At 51.9% G+C, this 18,518-nt stretch overlaps 6 protein-coding genes across 6 annotated transcripts; 3 read left to right on the top strand and 3 right to left on the bottom strand.

Annotated features, from left to right (window-relative positions):
• Positions 1-640: 640 nt before the first annotated feature.
• Positions 641-2,550, top strand: ARO8 (Aromatic amino acid aminotransferase; the record flags this gene model as incomplete). Its single annotated transcript, XM_066131773.1, has 4 exons — positions 641-883; positions 976-1,009; positions 1,079-2,229; positions 2,293-2,550. 4 exons carry the CDS (start codon positions 641-643, stop codon positions 2,548-2,550), a joined length of 1,686 nt encoding a protein of 561 aa, XP_065987801.1.
• A 286-nt stretch (positions 2,551-2,836) lies between these two features.
• Positions 2,837-4,597, bottom strand: CYP52A1 (Cytochrome P450 52A1; the record flags this gene model as incomplete). Its single annotated transcript, XM_014688455.1, has 3 exons — positions 2,837-3,770; positions 3,864-4,377; positions 4,432-4,597. The coding sequence occupies 3 exons, from the start codon at positions 4,595-4,597 to the stop codon at positions 2,837-2,839; spliced, it is 1,614 nt and encodes a 537-aa protein (XP_014543941.1).
• Positions 4,598-7,455: 2,858 nt separating this feature from the next.
• On the top strand, positions 7,456-8,998 carry NAB2 (Nuclear polyadenylated RNA-binding protein NAB2; the record flags this gene model as incomplete). Its single annotated transcript, XM_014688456.1, has 2 exons — positions 7,456-7,841; positions 7,918-8,998. 2 exons carry the CDS (start codon positions 7,456-7,458, stop codon positions 8,996-8,998), a joined length of 1,467 nt encoding a protein of 488 aa, XP_014543942.1.
• A 968-nt stretch (positions 8,999-9,966) lies between these two features.
• hem14 (Protoporphyrinogen oxidase) lies at positions 9,967-11,770 on the top strand (the record flags this gene model as incomplete). Its single annotated transcript, XM_014688457.2, has 3 exons — positions 9,967-10,260; positions 10,336-10,938; positions 11,003-11,770. The coding sequence occupies 3 exons, from the start codon at positions 9,967-9,969 to the stop codon at positions 11,768-11,770; spliced, it is 1,665 nt and encodes a 554-aa protein (XP_014543943.2).
• A 2,363-nt stretch (positions 11,771-14,133) lies between these two features.
• On the bottom strand, positions 14,134-14,757 carry G6M90_00g109100 (uncharacterized protein; the record flags this gene model as incomplete). Its single annotated transcript, XM_066131772.1, has 3 exons — positions 14,134-14,307; positions 14,402-14,644; positions 14,704-14,757. 3 exons carry the CDS (start codon positions 14,755-14,757, stop codon positions 14,134-14,136), a joined length of 471 nt encoding a protein of 156 aa, XP_065987818.1.
• A 1,419-nt stretch (positions 14,758-16,176) lies between these two features.
• Positions 16,177-17,118, bottom strand: G6M90_00g109090 (uncharacterized protein; the record flags this gene model as incomplete). The annotated part of the gene is made up of 1 exon (XM_014688458.1): positions 16,177-17,118. One exon carries the CDS (start codon positions 17,116-17,118, stop codon positions 16,177-16,179), a length of 942 nt encoding a protein of 313 aa, XP_014543944.1.
• Between the last annotated feature and the right edge of the window lie 1,400 nt (positions 17,119-18,518).

Genomic DNA, 18,518 nt, shown 5'->3' with positions numbered 1-18,518 from the left:
GCTGGCAGGCATGTCAACACTAGTACCAGAGATGATAAGGCAAGCTGCAGTATGGATGACAAAACGAGACAAAGACCAGGCTGTCTCATATCGCCCGAAAACGGCACCGGTTCACCCAAGGGCGCGCGCCTTATGTACGTAATGAAAGAGACCAGGTGACCCGTTGTCGCAGGTGCCCCGGGCCCATCAACCCGCCGTCCAACCAACCATGCCCGCAACCACGCAGCAAATGGACCAACAGCCAGAGGAGCCCGCGGCAGCGTCAGTGGATAAATGCGGCTAGGAGCGGTGGCCTGCCGACGCCGGACCAGTGGCCATCTGGACGCCTGCCCACCTGGACCCCGGAGTCCAAGCGCCGTGACCCCCGAACATCTGCGCCCTTGGCCCCGTAAAAGGCAAGACCGACTTGCGTCTTGCACTTGGAACTTACACCACACTTTCCTTCCCATCTTTTGCATTTTGCCATCATTATTCCTGTCCTCAAGTGCCTCTTGGCAACCAGACACCGCTTTCTCGCCTACAGAAGCTGCCCCTTCAGCGTATTCTCTGCTGCATCCAAGCCACTTGCACGGCCCTTGCTGCTCGCTGATAACACAACGCCGAGTCACCACCGTCAGACACTTACATCCCGCCTCCAAACATGCCGGTTGCTACACCCCACACAGCCCTCCCAGGCCAGCCTGGCCAATCACAGCCCGCGCAGGCAAGCTCCAATGGTGTCAACGGCAACCATGCTGCTGCCGCTGCTGCTCTGAACGGAACCAAGAATGGAGTCACACCGGGCTCGTCCATCATCGAGGACATACTGGCCAGAAGGGCCAAGGCCGGAAAGCTCGTTGCCGGAATTGCTGCCGCTTCAGATAGCGATATGTGGAAGGGTCCGGTAAGTCACCACCCAATACCTACCAAATCATATTCTATCCATGTATTTAATTATCATCTAAACGACACAATCTTTTCTAACATGCGAACAAGCAAAATGGAAAACCAAAGGCAAAGCGCTGGGACAGTACGTAAACCCTCACCCTCCTTTTCCCAAGCAACCCCAGATTCCGTCGTCTTACAGCCTCTGCAACAGGCCATCTCAGCAAGGAAAGCCTAGAGCGAAAGCCATGCACCCTTAAGCTAGCAGCGAAGCACCTCAAGAAACCTGGTCTCATTTCCCTCGGCGGCGGCCTGCCTTCCAGCGAGACTTTTCCATTCGCTGAATTCGCCATGAAAGTCCCCGTCGCTCCTCACTTCTCCGAGGAGGAAACCCTAGAGAACGGGCAGACTGTCACCATTGGAAAATACGATGTGCGCGACCACGATGCCGTTTACGACTTATCCATTGCCCTTAACTACGGCCAGTCTACCGGCTCGGCGCAAATGTTGCGCTTCCTCACCGAACACACCGAGATTGTGTGTAACCCTCCTTATGCAGACTGGCGCATCTGCCAAACTATTGGCAGCACCGGCGCGCTAGAGCAAGCTCTCCGAATGTTCTGCGACAAGGATCGAGGGGATTCCGTTCTGACCGAGGACTTTAGCTTCTCAACCGCTCTGGAGACCATTGCCCCCCTCGGTGTCAAAGTCTTTGGAACCCCCATTGACGATGAGGGTTTGGTACCAGAGGCCATGGACATGCTCCTCACCAACTGGGACGACAAGGAGCGTGGCGCTAGAAAACCCCATGTTTTGTACACAGTCCCGTCTGGCCAAAACCCCACGGGTGCTACTCAGGGCACCGAGAGGAGAAGGGCCATCTACTCCGTCTGCCAAAAGCACGACGTCTTCATCATCGAAGACGAGCCGTACTACTTCCTTCAGATGCAGCCCTACACCGGCCGCAACCAGCCTGACGTTCCTCCCCCGAGTACCGTTGAAGAATTTGTATCATCCTTGATCCCGACGTATGTCAGCATGGACATTGACGGCCGCGTCTTGCGCATGGACTCTGTCTCCAAGGTCCTAGTGCCCGGCTCGCGGCTCGGCTGGGTGGTTGCCTCGGAGCAAATCATCGAGCGGTACCAGCGTCACGCCGAGGTAGCCAGCCAAGGACCCAGCGGTTTCTCCCAAATCATTCTGTACAAACTCCTTGACGAAACGTGGGGCCACGAAGGCTACCTGCGGTGGTTGATGAACCTGCGCGTACAGTATACCAAGAGAAGGGATGCCCTGCTCGCCGCATGCGAGGAGCATCTACCCCGGGATATCGTGACCTGGACCCCCCCGGCCGCGGGCATGTTTGTAAGTGCATTTGCTCCCCTTCCATTACCTGACTGAGCAGCAAACTGAAACAAAGCACTGCAGTTATGGCTTCATGTAGACTACGCCAAGCATCCTCAAGCCGCCACCAAGTCCCTCAACGACGTCGAAGAAGAGATTTTCAACTCGTGTATCGACGGCGGCGTCCTCGTTGCCCGAGGTTCCTGGTTCCTGGCTGAGAAGGAGAAACCAATGCCTGGATTATTCTTCCGCGCCACATACGCTGCTGCCAGCCCAGAGAACATGAACGAGGCCATTAGGAGATTCGGCCAGGCTGTGCGTCATAGTTTTGGCAACTGGTAAAATTCAACGTAGCCGTCTTATGAGTGATATGACTTACATCAATGTGAGAGTATGACGTAATTGGAAATGGCGAATATGGTGAAGAGGAGAAAGAAAAAAAAGAAGAAATAATAATACGGATATGAGTGAGGTGTATTGCTGGCTAGCTCCTGACAAGATCAATATGTCCAAAAAAAAAATTAACCCTCGACATCATCATACACTTCATTGTGATTATCCCCCATAACATGTGTCATAAGCTTGTGGTTTGCCGAATCTTGGCTTCGTTCCACATTCATTCCGTAATTCATGCCTTTTCAGCCTGCTGTGCTTCCCAAAACGCAACGCGAACTCCCTGCCCTGGCGACAAAACAACGTCTGCTTTCAGCATAGGACTATCCCCATCCAGTTCAAACATGTGGCTGTCTAGACGGTCGAAACGCTGAAACATCCTAACTAGGACATAGCTCATTTCTGTAAGAGCAAACTGCTGGCCAATGCAGATACGGGGACCGGCATTGAAGGGTATGTATTCATGTGGCTTCGGATGCCAGTTTGTCCATCGCTCGGGACTGAATAGGGCAGGGTCGGCAAAGGTCTCAGAAACAGCGGGGTACAATTCCGGACGGCGCTGCATGACCAGTGTAGAGTAGCCGATCTTGGTGTCTTTGAGAACGGGAAGGGGTTCGGTGCCGTCGGGTCCGCCGCCGCGAGGGAGGGTGCAGTCCTTGAGGGCGAGGCGGACGTTGAACGGGACGGCGGGGTAGAGGCGAAGCGTTTCGTTAATGACGGCCTTCATGTAAGGCATGTTCTTTAGATGTTCGTAGGTGGGCGGCTTGGTAGGGCCGACAACCTCGAGGATTTCACGACGCATCTTGGCGAAGCATTCTGGATGGCGTGCCAGCTCGTAAATAGCCCAAGATAGAGTTCCGGCAGTGGTGTCGCGACCCGCAAGCAGGACAGCGATAACCTGGTCTCGAATAACCTTGGGGTCGCGGGTAAATCGAGCAAGTTCATGGAGGAAAGTGTATCCTTTGTCGGCTTTACTCTTGGATTCCAGTTCCTCGGGGGTCATTTGCAGTGCGAGGTCGATGAAGCGTCCCACAAAGGTGTTGATGACACGGAGATCAGCGCGATATTGCCATTTCGGAATCAACCAGCGAAGGTTGCTAGCACGAGAGGCGATGTTTTGGAAGCGTTGAACATTGTTGAAGGCTTCGGCAAATTCTTGCTTTGGGGTACTTTAATCCATGTCAGCATGGAAGCAAAACAACAAAGGGTTCAAGTAAGCAATAGTAGGGGACATATATTAGACGATGGGAATGCGATCGTACCTCATCGACTTGACGTCAGTTCCAAGGAGGAAATCCGTTGCAACATCCAAGGTGTATCGGTAAAACAAATCCGCGATATCAATGACACGTCCATTGACCTCTTTCATATTCACCGGCTGGTTCTCTCCTTGTAAAGCACCCCCATTTGCCATCGTCCTAAATAGAGTATCCATGTGCCCCTCGAAGCACTCGAGATCGCTGACACGATCTCTCGTAAACTGGGGTCTCAGCATCTGCCGGCTGTTATGCCACATGGCACCATCGGTTGTGAAGATACTATCACCCAGAAATTCTCCCCACTCTTCGCGGAAGGGTTCTCCCTTGCCAAAATCAGAAAACTGCGTTGCTAAGATAGCCTTGATATTTTCCGGGTCAATGGTGAAAATGACGCGTTCGTTGGCAATACGACCTTCAACCGTGTTGCGCTTGTTGCGTTTGAAAAAGTGATCACGCCAGACTTCCATAGTTTTATGCGTCCAAACTGCGCGGATGCCTCTCGAAACTATATCAAGGCCTGTTGGCGGTTAGACCAGTAGATTGGATGATACTGAAAGGCAGATCAACGAACCCAACGGGACCCAGCTTCCCATGTCCTTGCCATAGTTACCAAGACGTTTGATCCGGCGGTGCTCGTCAAAACGTTGAATCACGCGATGGAGGACAATGGCAAATAGAAGAAAAGAGAGGATGACCCTCGCAGACAGTAGCTCCAGGACGGCTTCAACGACGCCCATGATGGCGGTTGAGAACGACGGGCTTTGTCAAGCAAGTGATGAAGAACTCTACGATGTATGTAAGCCCAAGCCGTTTACGATATGAACAGCATTTGGTGGAAGGAGTTTCATTGAACCATAAAGACCAGTTTGGGCTCAATCAGGTTCCAACTCCAATCAAGTCGAATGACCACGAGTTAACTGCCCAACATACCCAGTAGATTTTCAATTATCGTCTGTGCGCTCCGCAAATATTCGCAGGACAGCGCACATGGAGGTTTGCGATACAGCTGAACAGTTCAAAGCTGCCCGTGTTGGTTCACCAGACGTCTCTCGGTTGAACCGAATCTTGCTGCATTCGACAAGGGGCAGGACGAAAGGACAACAGCATAACAAGATCAGAGTGCCTTCCAAAGTAGATCTTGATGAGAGGTCAGAAGGAAATGAAACAAAGGCCCAGCTACTACTCCGTAGCCGTGTTCAGGATAAGCGAAGAATGGAAGTTAGCAAGGTGGGCCATACCGGGGGGCTTTAAAGTATTTGGTCTTTGTCGCAAGCGGCGGTGAATGCGAAACATGACGGCCCGGTACCAGACCTGGAAGTTGGAGTGACGTCTGGCCGTCGGGGCACGGCGTAACCATATGTTGCAATTAGCAGTTCATCTGCCCAGGTCCAGGCGGGGCGTACAATGTGCAACGAGTGATGGACGACGTTTCTCAACAGGCATCGGCCGATGCTTGCCCAAGCCTGCACAATGATCGGCCTTGGCACTGCCGCTGCAACAGCTCCACCGTCATGGCCACCCGAGTCGACAGGACAGGAGATTTCAGCTTTCCCCGATCGTCCAGTCCCCATGGTGGTTGTGCTAGCCCCGTGGATTGAAGCCGGGGTGGCAGCCAGAATATGGGGGAAGTGGAGGCGTAGCGAAATCAAGCCGAGGTGGTTGGATGGTTTTGGTCCAGTCTTCAAACGACCCCAGAGGAGAAGTTTCCGTGTTTAACATGACACATGTAGTTACATGACCCATCACAGAGGGTTTACGCCTCGAGTTGCGTGTTGCGGATTGCGTATTTTGCATGTTTTCTGGTACAGACAACATCGGACTGAAACGAAGAGGCGCGCCGTGCAAGGCCTGGACAGCACCTTCCCAACTCTGGCGCGTGCCAGGCTGTTGGCCTTGGCTTGAGTTTGCCTGCACAGCTCTTTGTAATCACATGTGAGAATACTGTGCCTGAAGCAGTTTCATGCTCTTGGGTACCTGACACGCCCGTATTGACTGAATACCACATGTGTCAGACTAGAGCAAACTATTAGAGGCAGCAGGCTTCCCCGCGCCTCCACGATTGAAATGCCGAGGGTTTCTTGTTCGACTTGTTGCCGAGCCTCTCTGCTCTGGAATCCGACACCAGGCTTATTCCATGAATAACACCCAACCCTCCAGCACATTATCGAGTACTAGTGGCAACAGTGGATGGTGAAATGCGCCACGTACATGCGCAGAGAAGGGGGTGGCAGGATAGCTTCCCCACAGCCACCACGCAAGTGCAGCCATTGATTGATCGCATCTTGAAATACAATGCAGAGCATACATTGTCATGGTCCATCAACGGGCTTGCTTGGCATTCTGCACAGCATAGCCGCCCGGTACGCCCCCCTCCGGCTACGTGTACCTGTCCGCACGGACTGCAATAATCTGCACCTCACGGGCTTTGTGCAGCTATTCCGGCCGCTCATCACAGCACCTACCCCGGTAGGTAGTGCCTCAGTGACTGTCGGGGTCCGTCATATTGTCCGGTTGGATGCGATGCACTACGCCTCGTCACCCCTTTGGCAGAATGGCTGTTCTTCGCGCAGGTGTGATGACGAACAGTCCGCAGCCCGGCTCGTCAGAGTCGTCACTGACGAGATGCGTCGCGCATGAGCTGGTCGTCAGCTATACCCGTCCTACTTTTTGGAGTGGTCCTGCGGGTGAGAGGCGTGTCGGTCTCAAACCCGATTAAAAAGGTCCATGATGCAGGGTAGCATTTACCAATGATCGAAAAAGCAAAACAATAACGGCTTGTATCAAGGTTTACTGGCGGAACAGAAAGGGGATCGGCTGCATCGGTACGATACATGCTCCGGAAGAGTGAATGAACGATGCTGTTATTCGCCGTTTCTATGCGTATTGTTACACATCGTTTCTTTTGTTTTTCGCATGCGGCATGGCATGGCTTGATGCACACCAGATCAGACGGCATCATGCAGCACACCGCCTGCCGATTGGCAGGAGCGAGGCAGTTGCAGCGATGACTAATCGATCACGTGACAGAACTGCAAGCATCGTGGTTGATAATCACAGATGCGTCTGGATGGTGCCAGAGCCCTCGACAGGCTCAAGAATCACAGAAGAATCGAATGAGGGCACTTCAAAAACGTTGGCCGTCCTTTCATCCCAATCAACTAGGCGTTTGTGCTTGGCTACTAGCGCTTCAACCTGCACGGCTCTTGCATGCAGATAAGCAGGAGAATGGCCGCATCACGTGACTGACCGCGAGACTCCACCTTTCTCTCTCATCTTGCTTAGTCTTTCAGAGACCCTGCGGCCGTGACTATGGCATCAATCCCAACATCGACGCCTTGACCATTCTTTGTTCTACAATACCTACGGCTTGGTGTGAATAATCGGCGGTGCAAAACGCTGTGAATTACTCTTCGCGGCTACTGGCCCAATAATTCCAACTCGGCGGCCCTGTTGAACAAGGAAAATCTTAATCGACGCGTCGAGTTCAGACATCGGAGTTGACGACGCCACCGGCGTATCGCAACGACTTTCTCACCTTCACCCTCCACCTTTACAACTATCCGTGACCCTCTCAGCACTCTTTTCAACGTCGAATATGTCGGTCGAAGTTAGCTTGAATACTCCTCTGGCGGATGCGCTTGATGCCGCCATCAAACCCAAGCTCATCGAAGTGGGATGGGGTACTGGCTCCGATGACTCTGCGTCTCTTTCTGAGTACATCGTCCTGATGCTTGTCAACGGCAAAAGCCAGGATCAGATCGCCGCAGATCTTTCAACCGACCTATTAGGTCTCCCTGCCGATGACCCTACTGTGCACGACTTTTCGAGATGGCTCTTCGAACAGGTTGGCCTCCTTAACGCGCAGTTGAACGGCCGCCACCCCGCTGGTGGAAATGCTCCAGAAGGCGCATCGCATGACATGGCTCAAGGGGGAGACATGGACACTGATATGACTGTCAATGATGTTTCAGAACTTAATGCGTAAGTACCGAATCTGTTTAGTCCGTGTTGCAGTTCCTTTTACTCTGTTCACAGCGCCTAACACACATATGAATAGCCCTACTGGCCCCCGCTCGATGCGAAATGGAAACTTCCGAGGTGGCAGAGACAAGAGGATGCTTGGACACATGTCAAAAGCCATGGACCGGACCGGCGATAACGCCCTCCACCGCGTGCGAGGTAACGGCAATGAGAGGATTAATACCCATGGTCGCGTTCCACCATCTGGGCCCCGAAACGCCCAAGGACGCATGCAGCGAAATAACCGTGCTTCGAACCTTCAAGCTGGCCTGGCTGCAGGTCCCCAAAGCGCCGGATGGATGATGAATGGACAACAACCGAGCGAGATGGATATCATGGCTATGATTGAGCAGCAGAATCAGATGATGTACCAGTTGTCACAACAACTGATGGGCGGAGGAGGACACAACAGAGGGTTTGGTAACCAGCGCCGGGGCAAGTCACTGTTTGACCGCGTTCAACACCCTCACCAGCGGAGGGGCAATCAACATAACCAACAGACCGATGCCGACGGATCAAAGGAAAATGCCGAGGGCGGGGAAGATGTTGACATGTCTGGTGACAAGCGCAACCCCCCGAACCCCGACGATACTGTTTGCAAATACAACTTGCATTGCACCAACAGAGAATGCAAGTTTGCCCACCAGTCGCCCGCGGCCCCCCCCGGCGTGACTGTGGACGTTACCGATGTATGCAGCTTTGGGGCTGCTTGCAAGAATAGGAAATGCGTTGGTCGTCACCCTTCGCCAGCCACAAAGCTTGCGCATCAGAGCGAACAGGACTGCAAGTTCTTTCCCAACTGCCAGAACCCGCGCTGTCCATTTAGGCATCCATCCATGCCCTTGTGTCGCAATGGTGCCAATTGCACCACCGAAGGCTGCAAGTTTACTCACGTCAAGACGAAATGCAAGTTTAATCCCTGCATGAACCCAACATGTGCCTTTGCGCATGAGGAAGGCCAGCAAGGCGGTTTCAAAGATAAGGTCTGGACTGCCGACTCATCCAACGAGCACGTCAGCGAGAGGAAGTTTGTAGAAGAGGGCAGCCAGCCCGAGCTTGTAAAGGCCGATGAGATGACGACGGACCAAGCGGCGCAGGACGCTGAGGTTATCGGATGAATGGTGTCGAGGATATAAGAAACCGTCAACGGGAAACCGTAGAGGAGGCTTTGCAATGTGGCCTGTGGTGGTCGCCGCCCTGGAAAATTCCAAGAAAAGAGGCGAAGCGACCGATCCAGAGTATTGGGCTTGGAGGTCATGTACATTATTGATGGACGAATGTTTCTGTCACGATGGAAGGGCATGGATGGCGTTTTATGTTTTGGGGGCGGCGAGGAGCATCGAGATGTTTCATGTCCTCGAGAGGGCCACACACCAATCGGTGGGGAGGTGTGACCGAGGTAGTGGCTCTTTGCAGTTTATCTGGCGCACAGCTTGAAAAAAAAATGAAGGAGCTGAGCGCCATGGAGGAAGGGGATGGGAAATCAATAGACTATAACTTCTCTGTCGCTGTCTACACATGTGTCTCGTCTCGACTCTCATAAGTGAATGTTCACAGGCCATCTACTGATACATACTATGGTTTTGATAATCTTGAATACATTTTTGCGTGTGTACACTGTAGATGGGTGTTATCCATCACGCCGGCTCACATAACATAGTCTTGAAGTAGACCGGGGCGTCGATGGTGGTGCACTGGTGGAGCTTGGACGCGCCAGAAGTGGTGCTCGATGCGGAACATTGATTGACATGGGAACCGTAAGCTCGGCTGCCAACAAAAGACGTCACCCGAGGGTTGACCCGGATCGACCCACTGCTCTCAACTCACATCACCATGAGCGGTTGAAGTCGTACACACCACAGGCATGCGTCGGAACCGGGCAGAAGACGCTGCTATGACTTTTCTATCTCTGGCATCAGCTACTCGGGGCTCCACCAGGACAAACCTCACACGAAGCCACCAATTGCGTTGTTTGAGCAGCGTGAGCGCATCATCACCGCCATCGAAACGAAGCCCTCGACATCTCGGCCGAAGCTGCAGCCAATGCGTGCCGCACCATGCCGCGCGCGCTAATGGCTCATATTTCATGACCAATCGACGGTCGTACGCGACGCAGAGCAACAACGGGGACATTGCTGTCGTCGGAGGAGGACTGACGGGTCTTACGACAGCGTACTATCTCGCGAAGCAGCTGCCGTCCACGGCCAAGATCACACTGTACGAGGGGAGTGACCGGCTCGGCGGATGGATTCGAACGGATCGTGTGCCGGTGGACGTGGAGGGCGTCGGGGGGGTCGTTAGTTTTGAGAGAGGCCCAAGGACGTTGTCGTCGAACCATCTGAGTACGTGGAAGTTTGACGATCTCGTGCTGTACGACTTGGTAAGATGACAGACGCTCTGCCGGACATCAGAATATGCTGCTGATTCCCTTTCTACTCTTGGTGGGTCGTAATAGGCTCTCGATCTAGGTCTCAAGGTCTTCACACCACCCGATCAACCACGCTACATCTACTACCCGGACCATCTCGTCACACTTCCACCCGCCGGTAGCTTCGCCGAGTTTTGCCGCGAGCCGCTTTTCCTTCAATCCATCTGGGGCGGCCTAGGCTTCCTCCTACGCCGCATGCGCAGCCGCGCGGTTCCCATAAAGGACATGTCCGTGTCAGAATGGCTGTACGAGATTAGCGGAAGTCGCGCCGTCGCGGAGAACGTCGCATCCGCCATGATCCACGGCATATACGGTGGTGATATAGACAAGTTGAGCGCCAGATCAGTGTTTGACCGCTTCTATTGGGCGTATTACCTGCCAAACATGGGCTCAGATCTTAGACAGATGACCATGAGAGAACAGATGTTTATGAGTGAACTATCGCAGGATCCGCAGATTCGCAGGATGGCACTCAAGGCACGAGGTGCATTGTTGCATTTCGGCAGGGCGGGAATGGACAGCTTGCCAAAGGCGCTGGCAGATGTGCTGGAAGCAACCCCCAATGTAGAGATTAAGAAGGGCATTCCGGTGCGTGATATCAGCTACGACATGGAGACGGAAAAGGTCAATGTGAGTTTTTGTTTGCCAACTGGACAACGCATCCGCCAGCACTTGGATTCTGACCCTTTGACAGATTACAACCGGCAACTGGGCCGACGAAGAGCGGCAGCACCTCGAGAACAAAACCACCACCTCCCACGATCGTGTCATATCCACCATGGCAAGCCAGGACCTCTCCCGCGTCACGGCCTCGAAGCTGCCCAGCCTCGCGGAAACGCAATCTGTTTCCATCATGACCGTTAACCTTTGGTACCCCAAGAAGCACATGAAGCCACGCGGCTTCGGCTACCTGATCCCTCGGTCTGTCAGCCGCGAACACAACACCGAGCGAGCCCTCGGCGTCTTCTACGACTCCGACGTCAGCGGTGCGGCGTCGCCCGACGAGCCCGAAGGCACGAAGCTATTCGTCCTCATGGGCGGGCACTACTACGACTCTGGCGCTCCTCCACCCTCAGAATCAGACGCCATCGAGCAGGCCAAGTCCCTCCTGGAGCGCCATCTAGGCATCCCCGCCGACACGCCCTGCTTCGCCTTGTCCAGATTTGCAAAGGAATGCATTCCGCAACATTTCGTAGGCCACAACGACCGCATGATGCAGGCCGATCAACAGCTCCGTGACGAATTTCATGGCAAACTAGCAGTGGCAGGCGGCTCGTATAGCAAGATTGGTGCCATGGGCGCGATTCGCGCTGGGTACGACATTGCGAAGCAGACTGTCGGCGAGGGAGGGTGGTACACAACGGGACTGGAGAGTCTAGAGTTTCCAGAACCGTTTGTCGGCGTGCCCATTTCGAAAATTCCCGTCAGGAGGTTTAGACAGCTAGAGCAGAACAGGGGCTAGCTCGAGGGCTGTGGAAAAAGAGGAGGGAAAACGGCGGGACTGTATATTAGGGCTGGGCCGATGATTCTAGCATACCACTGGGACGAAATCACACAACGTATAGAGTGCAGATTTTGACGCACAAGCACACATGGACAGATGGGTAGATGATATAATAATCCCCTGTGGCAAACAATGTTTGCAGGGTCTCGCGCCATTTGGGAGCAGATTGAGGACAGGCCCGTGCTTGCAGCGTGCTGAGTGCTTGTCCTCCTTTTTTTTCACCTATCCTTGAGAAGTTTATTGTCCAGTTCCTGACCCAGCCGTGCCAGCCATGATGAGGCAACAATCAATCATGTTCCATCGCTTGATGCGTCACAAGACTACCCAACTTCCTCATCCGCATGCAGAGTGTTTGATGTTTCGCACCACCGGCAAGGCCCTGGAGTACTGGGGAACGGTTGGAGGGACCATGATACATTGTGACGGGCGTGATCGGGGCTAATTACAAGGCCAAGTCCATTGGCTGTGTCCATGACGCTGCCATATTGACAGCTCACAATACCTCGCTTAGTCTGTCGGTCTGTATTGCCCTGACTAAGATGCATTGCTATGGCTATCAGACATGCAGATACAATGTAGCAGTCTCTCAAGGCCTTGGCGTACATTTGACACAATGTGCCTCGTAGTAAACGCTAGTTATACTGCGGAGTAGGAACTTGAAGGAATAGTAATCGGCCGTCCTGACTTTTAGTTTGATCTTGGGCAATCAAATGTACAACAAGGAGCTGTGCTAGCCGCTCCGGCTGACATGCCAACTTTGAAGAAAATGGTATGGTGGCCTCTGCCTGTCAACATGTATACTGGCTACTGATTAACATTGTCGGTTTAAAGACAGTTGCATGGGTACTTTGCCTTATTCCCGCGCCAACTCTTCATATACAATGTACTGAATAGAGCGACCTTGAAGCCAGAGTGTATGGCTGCAGTTATGGGTGGTACCCCTATCAAGACATGGAACGTTACAGTAGACGGCGCGGCATGGTCCTTTGATATGGATAAGGGTACTTTTACCAAGGTTGTAGAGTGAGTCTGGGTATACTCTAGATGATAGTTGAGATAGGCATGCTTGGACATTGGCAAATTGAATCCATGGGTGGGTAGAGGATCGAAGGGCCGACTGCCTAGATGCTCATTTATTTCGAACTCGTGCCATGTTGCGCCAGGTGAGAGCACCAGTGCCACTTAATAAGCCCAAGTTGAAACTTTTTTGACTGGACAACAAATCACATCGTAAGGCGTGCGTCGGCCGAGGCGTCGGTGCAAGACGCCATCTTGACGGCGTTGGCGTTATCTGGGATAGGAGCTTCTGCCGAAGAACAGCTACTGAAGATGGCAGTCAGGATGTCACGAGCCTCAGTTCAGTAGTATTATCAGGATACTCAGATGAGCTAGTCGTTGCTAGTCGTCATGCATACAGCCTGCATACAGATCCCACTAGATATACTCCCTATTTGGGCATTCTTACCCCATTATACTCCTTCCCCCTTCTCCTACCATCCATCATCTCTGCCATGGACCTCTTAGTAGCGACATCCGAGTCGCTCACAGTGGTGAGGTTTACTTCAGGCCCTCACGCCAGAAGATTTGCCGACTCAGCTCCTTGGTAGGCGTGCTATGTTCTGGGCTGTCTCTGCACGGTCGTGGGTAGACACTGCAGCGACAACTTGGAAAGTGCGGAATGTATATCTCTCTCACTACCTAAATGCTTTTACAGACTTACTAACAACTTGAGCTTCTTGTTCGGTTTCTGCAGTGATGGACTGTAGTGACGACACGGGATTCTCTCGCCACTCATTATAGGTTTTGCAGCCCCGTACTTGATAGAGAACCCGTTTATGATATCAAAGCTCCCTAGTTTCTCTGAATGATCTCGGGGCAGAAGCCCCCAGGGTTAATTTATACAAAGCAGGCGGAGCCTTGAGACCTGGAAACCCGAAACCTCAACCTAGTCTCGGCCCTTGTGTAAAAGACATTGCTATTTAACGAGACTTATATAAGAGTTTCATGTCTCCCACGGCCCGGGGGAAAGGGGGCTAAGAATGTGTTAACATGCAGGATAAAAGCCCAATCTGGTCGCAGTTCAGCATATACTAGTATTGTTTGGAGAGCTTGGACAAAATCACAGATCCTTCTTGAAACTTTTATAAAAAATAGTGAATATGTGCTGATCTATATAAAAAAAGACTATAGTCTGAAGCAAAACTAATGTACATGCTTTAAGCGAATGAAATACATAAATGCGGCTATTTGCCACGTGTCCTGCACATGCGATAACAAGGTGCCCCCTATTATCTTTGCCTAAATGTTGGGCTTCACTATTACTAAAGCACACATCTTTCACTGCCATCCTTCTTTCGCACAATCACATTCCAATCCTCACTGTAGAATCCCTGGGTGAGAACCTTTCCTTGCACTTGCGCGTTTAGACATGGACCCATAGATTCTGTGGCAGCCTGTAATATAGTATAATAGGTCAAACTTAGGTCACGAGCGCTCTAAAAGGCAATATATTAGTAAGTTTGTACCCCTTCGGACCGAAAATTCTTCAGACAGTCTTTTTACACCCCCCTTTCGTATGGAATAACTTACATTATTACACACGACGATTTTCGCCTCACCATAGCACGATATGTCGCTACATTTGTTCGCGCCTGTAAGAATCGTCACTGTGCTCCGTGCCGGGTCTGGTCCTATTTGGAGCTTGTTGCGTGCTCCAACAGCGTCATTGATGTCGGCCGGGCTCCAGCCGAAAGGAGACGTGCAACTCGCCACTTGAAAGACACGAGCCTTGATTGGGTTGCCGTCGAGGTCGGTTGCTTTGATAGCGAGCCCCTTGTGCGTTCAACCTTGTTAGTGCCAGAAACCTAGCTGTGGGAGAGGTCCAAACGTACCCAGACTTGGGCCTGCAACAGGGGAAGCAGTGCAAGTAGTTTTCCGCCAAACATGGTGAGAAGGTAAAGAGAATGAGTGGTGATGTATGATGATGGTAATAGATGCTGTTGAGAGTCAAGAGTTGTCAACTGCGGCTTGGTTTGTGCTCATGAACGAGGGAACCAGCACCCTTTTTAACTTGCGTTGTATACATGTAATTGTAGTGGTGTATAGATTATTCAAGTCAACTTGTTCCGGTAACCAACTACAGGACCTCGCAGCATGAAACAGACAATCAAAAAAGTCCGCCACAGGCACCATCTAACTTGAGGCTAACACCGGCCATTCCCTAGACAGTGCCAAATTCCAACGTGAGAGCCCAGCTCCCAAGGCATAAAGTAGTTTCTTGGCAGCCAGGGAGGCGCGTTTCAATTATTTCGAGTTTCAGGTTGCAGCTGTTGGTCGTCTCTGTTGCCTATTACAGAGGCAACACCGCGCCTCTCGACACCATTACAGGAAAGATGTAGGAGGCGCTTGGGGTTGGTACGGGCGCTTGTATCAAAGACGGAGTTATTTATAACGTGGCGCTGGGACTGCTGAGAATATCCCAACGCGCGTGTATGTGCACCGGGACAATGGTGAATCTGGTTTGCAACCTCCAAATAAAGTCAAGTCACCGGTGGCTATTCTCCGCCATATCGTCTGAATCCGGCGAGGCTTGACCACACGGTCCAGGTAACTGCCTGGTAGCCGCCACACCAATTAGCCGCTTGGGGCGCGCGCGAATAGCGATGCGTCTGGTGAGATGCTCATGGAGCTCGAGTTCGGTGCTTTGTTATCAACAAAGGAAATCGGCGTGCGTGCCTCCCGCTGGCCCTCCCCTTCAATAATTGCCAGACATGGCATGGAAGTCGGACATTTATTCGCTCGCTGCCTTGCTGCCTGCGCGCTTAAGCAACCTCCCTATTTCTGTCTGGAGGCACTGAAACTCTGGAGAAGGGCTTGGCATGGTCTCTTGCCCAAAGATAGAATAACTCGGTATATTGGTGGTTGTTCTGCCAAGTTCCACGCCAAAGTGTCCGGTGCCAGGTATCGTTGCCCCCAGGCCTCTTTTGGCTTGGTAATTTTACCCGCTCCACTTCTCCTCTTAGCTGGTTCAAGGCGAGGCTCAAGGGACGGGCCGTGCCTACATTACCATGTAAATGCTGTAGCACGGCCACTTTAATCGAGCCATCGAATTCGCCCAGTAGGCCAGTTCTATTTCTTCCCTCTTAAGGACTGGCGTAGCTGATAGCATTACAAGCTATATGTAAAGGATTGATCCCTTGAAAGAAAAAGCTATACCAGCACGTAATTGACGGACCTGTATTGGGTCAGGTCAAGATGAAGGGTTTAGCCTGGATATGCGTGCCGATGAATGTGTGCTGACGCTCATAGCTTCGACAATAGTAAGCCAGGGCCGATAACCCAACAGGGGAGCATAGTTGCTTAGTTTAGCAGGTAAAGAGCTTTTCAAGGACGCCACTTTGAACCAGCATCTCGCACTCGTGCTTCCTAGATCTGGCATCAGAGGCGCTTGCCTGCTGCTCGATGACCTCGCATGAATATTGATCCAAGCCAGCCATATATTCCGACAGTTGAGCGATAGACTCATACCGACCATGCCAGCAGTTCTCAATGATACTATCGTACTTGTCTTTACCTAGAACTGGAAACTCCATATCCTGGAGCTTACCCTGACAAATGGGACCATGGTCACGCCCCCACCACTCGTCCTCATAGGGATCATGACCGCGCGTCAAGGCATAGGCGACTGAACCTATGGCGAATTGCTCTGTTCGATAACCAGCGGTGCCGTAGGTTCCGCAATCCGAGCCACCCTCATCCCCTAGTAGCCGAGCAAAAGGTTCCGTCAGAGAGGGTACGGTGTCTCCGATCTTGCACGCACGATCAAAGTCTGCAAGCTTGATGTCCCGCGCGTCGGACAGCAATATGTTGGCTGGCCAAATATCGCAGTGCGCCAAACCCAGCTGCTCGAGCCAAGCTGCTGCCGTTGCAAGCTGCCGCGTCCACCGGAGACAGTCTTCCGCCGTCTGCAACTTCTCTACTCGAATTACTCTCTGCGTTGACCCGTCTTTCGCTTGTTCGTCGTTAAGGATGGTTCCAAGATTCCCACCCGACATGAACTCCAAGAATATTGCGTCCTTGGTGTCGTGAAAGTGCTGGATAATGTATGGTGATGGCGGTTGGCGTTTTAATATTGTAAAGACTTTTTGTTCGGCTGTAATATAGTCGCTGCGGCCAAGACGGCTCTTTTTCACGACGATGGCGTCGCTAAGCTTGAATACTAGTCCGGTGCTACCCAGGCTGAGCAATTGGGGTTCTTCGAGATGGTGTGCACTCTTTTGCGTGGTCCAAAAACCGCCTTTAGCCATGCTGCCAAGTTCTCCGCTGTAGCATGGACGCGGCTGATGAAAAATCACATATCCGTTTAGAAAAAGAGTTTGTGCTGGAAAGTGTGGCTGATTTAGGTCGTCAGGATGTACCTATAAATGGAGAAGTTGATATTAAACAACATTGAACTTAGGCTCAGAGGAGTTGGGATAAAGGGGGCTGACGGAAGTTGGCGAAAATCGGGGAAGAATACTCGGACCGATGTCGTCGGCACGGTGTACTCGTTTGTACCTGTAGGCAAAGTGTGCTAGCCACTTAGTTGGCCATAAAATTACGGGACAATTATAAATCTCCGGAATACTTTTCAATTTTTTAAAAAATAAATATTACTAATAATAACTTTAATAAATTATATAATATATATTGAGATTTAGGAACTCTGCAACAGCTGGACCCCAATGCCCTGCGAAATGTCACCATCCCACGGGCCCTTTGACACATTATCGTTTTCACCGGATTACTCCACCAGCATATGCTGCTCGTCCTGTCACATGTGTGTCCTCTTCTTGGGGCCAATCATAGGCTGCATGATTCGCGACGAAGCAAAATAGTACAAAACGAACAAATCAAAGCCCAAGCATACTTGATCAGAATCCACCACTGTTGGAACGGAAATTGCGATTGACGATTTTTTCGTTGCAACAAGAAACTCGCCACTGCGTATTCCGCAGACCAATGCGTCCTGGTCACGGAAATTCTGTGCGAAATACGTCATGCTTTGCTAAACCTCCAACTTCCATGGAAAGCGCGAGATGCCTCGGTTTCTGTTCCACCAACTTGCCAGTTATTCTATTCTAAAAGACGGGGAATAGAATTCCTGCTAACCGAGACAGTTGAAAAGCAGAAACAAGGAAAAAGTAGGTTGGTGCTTCATCGTCCGCCTTTGTCGATGGGTAACCCTAACCCTGCCTGGCGTGTGTAGCCTGTCCAACGTCCTGTTACACGGAAATGGCCTATTACACAAGGGCTACAGTCACGGGACTAGGGCAAAGTCCCTCACCGACTTCTTGTATTTAAAGAGGTCTTCGGTCAACGAGGCCTTGAGGAAAACCAAGGACCTTTGATAGCAAAGACTGTTCTTAGCTGAATTAAGCTATTGCTTCAAGCCATCTAACAAGCCCTTGTCACACGTGTCGAGTAACTACATACTGGAGACAAGACAGAGCCGGCGCCAGGAGGAATCACCTTTCCCGCCTATTTCGTGGTCGACGCTGAGCCAGCGTGAAATTGTGTCAAGCGGCACCAATCAATCGCCGAATTGGTAGTTATCGCACACATCCACCACCCCAGACCTGGAAGTCAGTCATCTGTATGAAGTGCCTGGGCCACATTTTTGCGTCTTCCAAAATCGTCGAGACCCTGGGCACTCGGATCATGATAT

This window comes from Metarhizium brunneum, chromosome 7 (genome assembly GCF_013426205.1).
Source record: "Metarhizium brunneum chromosome 7, complete sequence".
Classification (NCBI taxonomy): Eukaryota; Fungi; Ascomycota; class Sordariomycetes; order Hypocreales; family Clavicipitaceae; genus Metarhizium; species Metarhizium brunneum.
This window is presented reverse-complemented; position numbering and strand designations above follow the sequence as displayed.